General features: G+C 50.2%; 1 protein-coding gene across 1 annotated transcript in view; it reads left to right on the forward strand.

The window, feature by feature from the left end:
• HGFAC (HGF activator) overlaps positions 1 to 1842 on the forward strand; it is a 120752-nt gene that overhangs the window by 33667 nt on the left and 85243 nt on the right. The window contains exon 6 of the mRNA XM_019526605.1: positions 1215 to 1346. Coding sequence (XP_019382150.1) covers positions 1215 to 1346 — 132 coding nt within the window. The remainder of the gene's footprint in view (positions 1 to 1214; positions 1347 to 1842) is intronic.

Consider the following 1842-nt stretch of genomic DNA (forward strand, 5'->3'; position numbering starts at 1 on the left):
TGTGGGAGGGTGTGGGGTTATGGTGGGTGGGGTGGGGTGGACTGCACGGGATCCACGCTCCCACTTACAACCACCAGTCCCCCATTGTTTCCCTATTTTCCCTCCCATATGCCTGCCTGCCAGTGCCACTGCTGCCACTTCCCACTGCCATTGCTGCTTCCCAGGGCTGCTGCTGCTTACTGCAGCCCTCACCATTTCCCCCATTGCTGCCACTTCTTGCAGCCCCCACTGGTCTCCTCACTACTCCCTGCATTGCCACTGCTTCCCATGCACCCTCACTGCTGCCACATGCTGCAGCCCCCCACCCACTGTTTCCTGCTCTGGCTCCAGCCCAGCCCAGGCTAGTCCTGGGCCAGGCTAGCACCATGGGGCTTCCAGCTGCTGGGTGGTTTGCAGCTGTTTCCCCTCCCCCCTTCTCTCTGATCTTATCTTATTTATCTTACTTACTGATCTTATCTTATTTTCAGATGGAGGAAGGATGGGGAACAGCTCCAGGGTCATGACATCAGAAGCCACAGAGGCTTCTGGATGGGGGCTGGGGGAGGGGAGGATGGTGGGGATAGGGTGGAGCCAGGCAGGCCTTGCTGCTCAGCTGCTGGGTCCTACTACCAGCTCCTCCTGTGCCCTGCTGCTGCTGTCTGTCTGTCATCTTTGACAGGCAGCCAAGGACAGATAAAAATTAATTTTATCAAATTTTTAGAGGCTCTGAAGGCTGGATAGAATGGCCTGGGGGGCTGGATCTGGCCCACAAGCTGTATTTTTCCCACCCCTGTGCTGGCGGTATTGTTACTGCTTACTGAGGCTAGGCTTGCTGCAATGTCTAAGAGTAGCTGGCTCCATCACACCTAATCAACACCTATGAACAATGCATACAAGTGGGATAAATTATATTTCTCACTTTTTTTCCTTGTGAGTAGGGTCTGCAGCAAGGTGTCACTGTGATGGTCAGACGATATAAGATATGTAGGGAAAAGTCATCTGGCCCAAGCAATATTTTTTTTATTTTTAATTTATTCTTTAATTTATTCTGTAATTCCTATAGTGTGCTTCTCTGTAATGCCCAAGTATTTGCATCACAAAGGTTAAAGCCAAATTGTTTGATAAGCACATGCCAGGAGCAGGGCTCTTCAAGAAAAAGGAAAATTGAATCATTTGGAATCATTCTTTGTACTGACTAACCTTCAAAATCTTTTCTTTTTAAATTTTTTTTTTAGGGAAATGTTTTGATGAGAGTCTCTATGAGTACTTTGACCTTGGCGAAAGCTGGGCAAGAGTCCACCGAGGAGCAGTGGAGCAGTGCATGTGCATTAATGGCCAAATTGAATGCCATGCTGCACGATACACAGGTAGTGTGTGGTATGACTGTCCATATCATAAGCATTATTTAATATTAAGTGTGGGGCTAAGTGCAAATAGTGCCATTGAAAATGTGCTATATTCCTAATAATGACTAGGTTCTTGCAACACATACACATTCCAAAAGAAAATGGCTTCTGTGGCGGGTGTAGAGATCCCACCTCAGGAACACAACTGGGTATTCGTATCCCACTGCTATTTCCACCATGTGAGGCAGGCCAGTAGGGGGTGCTCCTGTGTTAAGCCACCCACCTCCCTGCGCCTGACCACCTTCCAGGCTCCGAATGCCTCCCTGGGGCGCCTTATGCCCGGCCGACCCCTCTCCTGGAGCACACTCGCTAGTCTGGGGGTAACGTGCCGCCACCACCCCGAGAGTGGACTGTCTTGGCCCTGTGTCCTCGGGGAAACACAGGCCTAATAGTCCTACGGGTACTCGACCCAATACAGACACTTGGGGCACTTCCCCAAGTCTGGGGGCAAAAAGGA

Source organism: Gavialis gangeticus, unplaced genomic scaffold (genome assembly GCF_001723915.1).
Source record: "Gavialis gangeticus isolate Ggan-Ray unplaced genomic scaffold, GavGan_comp1, whole genome shotgun sequence".
Classification (NCBI taxonomy): Eukaryota; Metazoa; Chordata; order Crocodylia; family Gavialidae; genus Gavialis; species Gavialis gangeticus.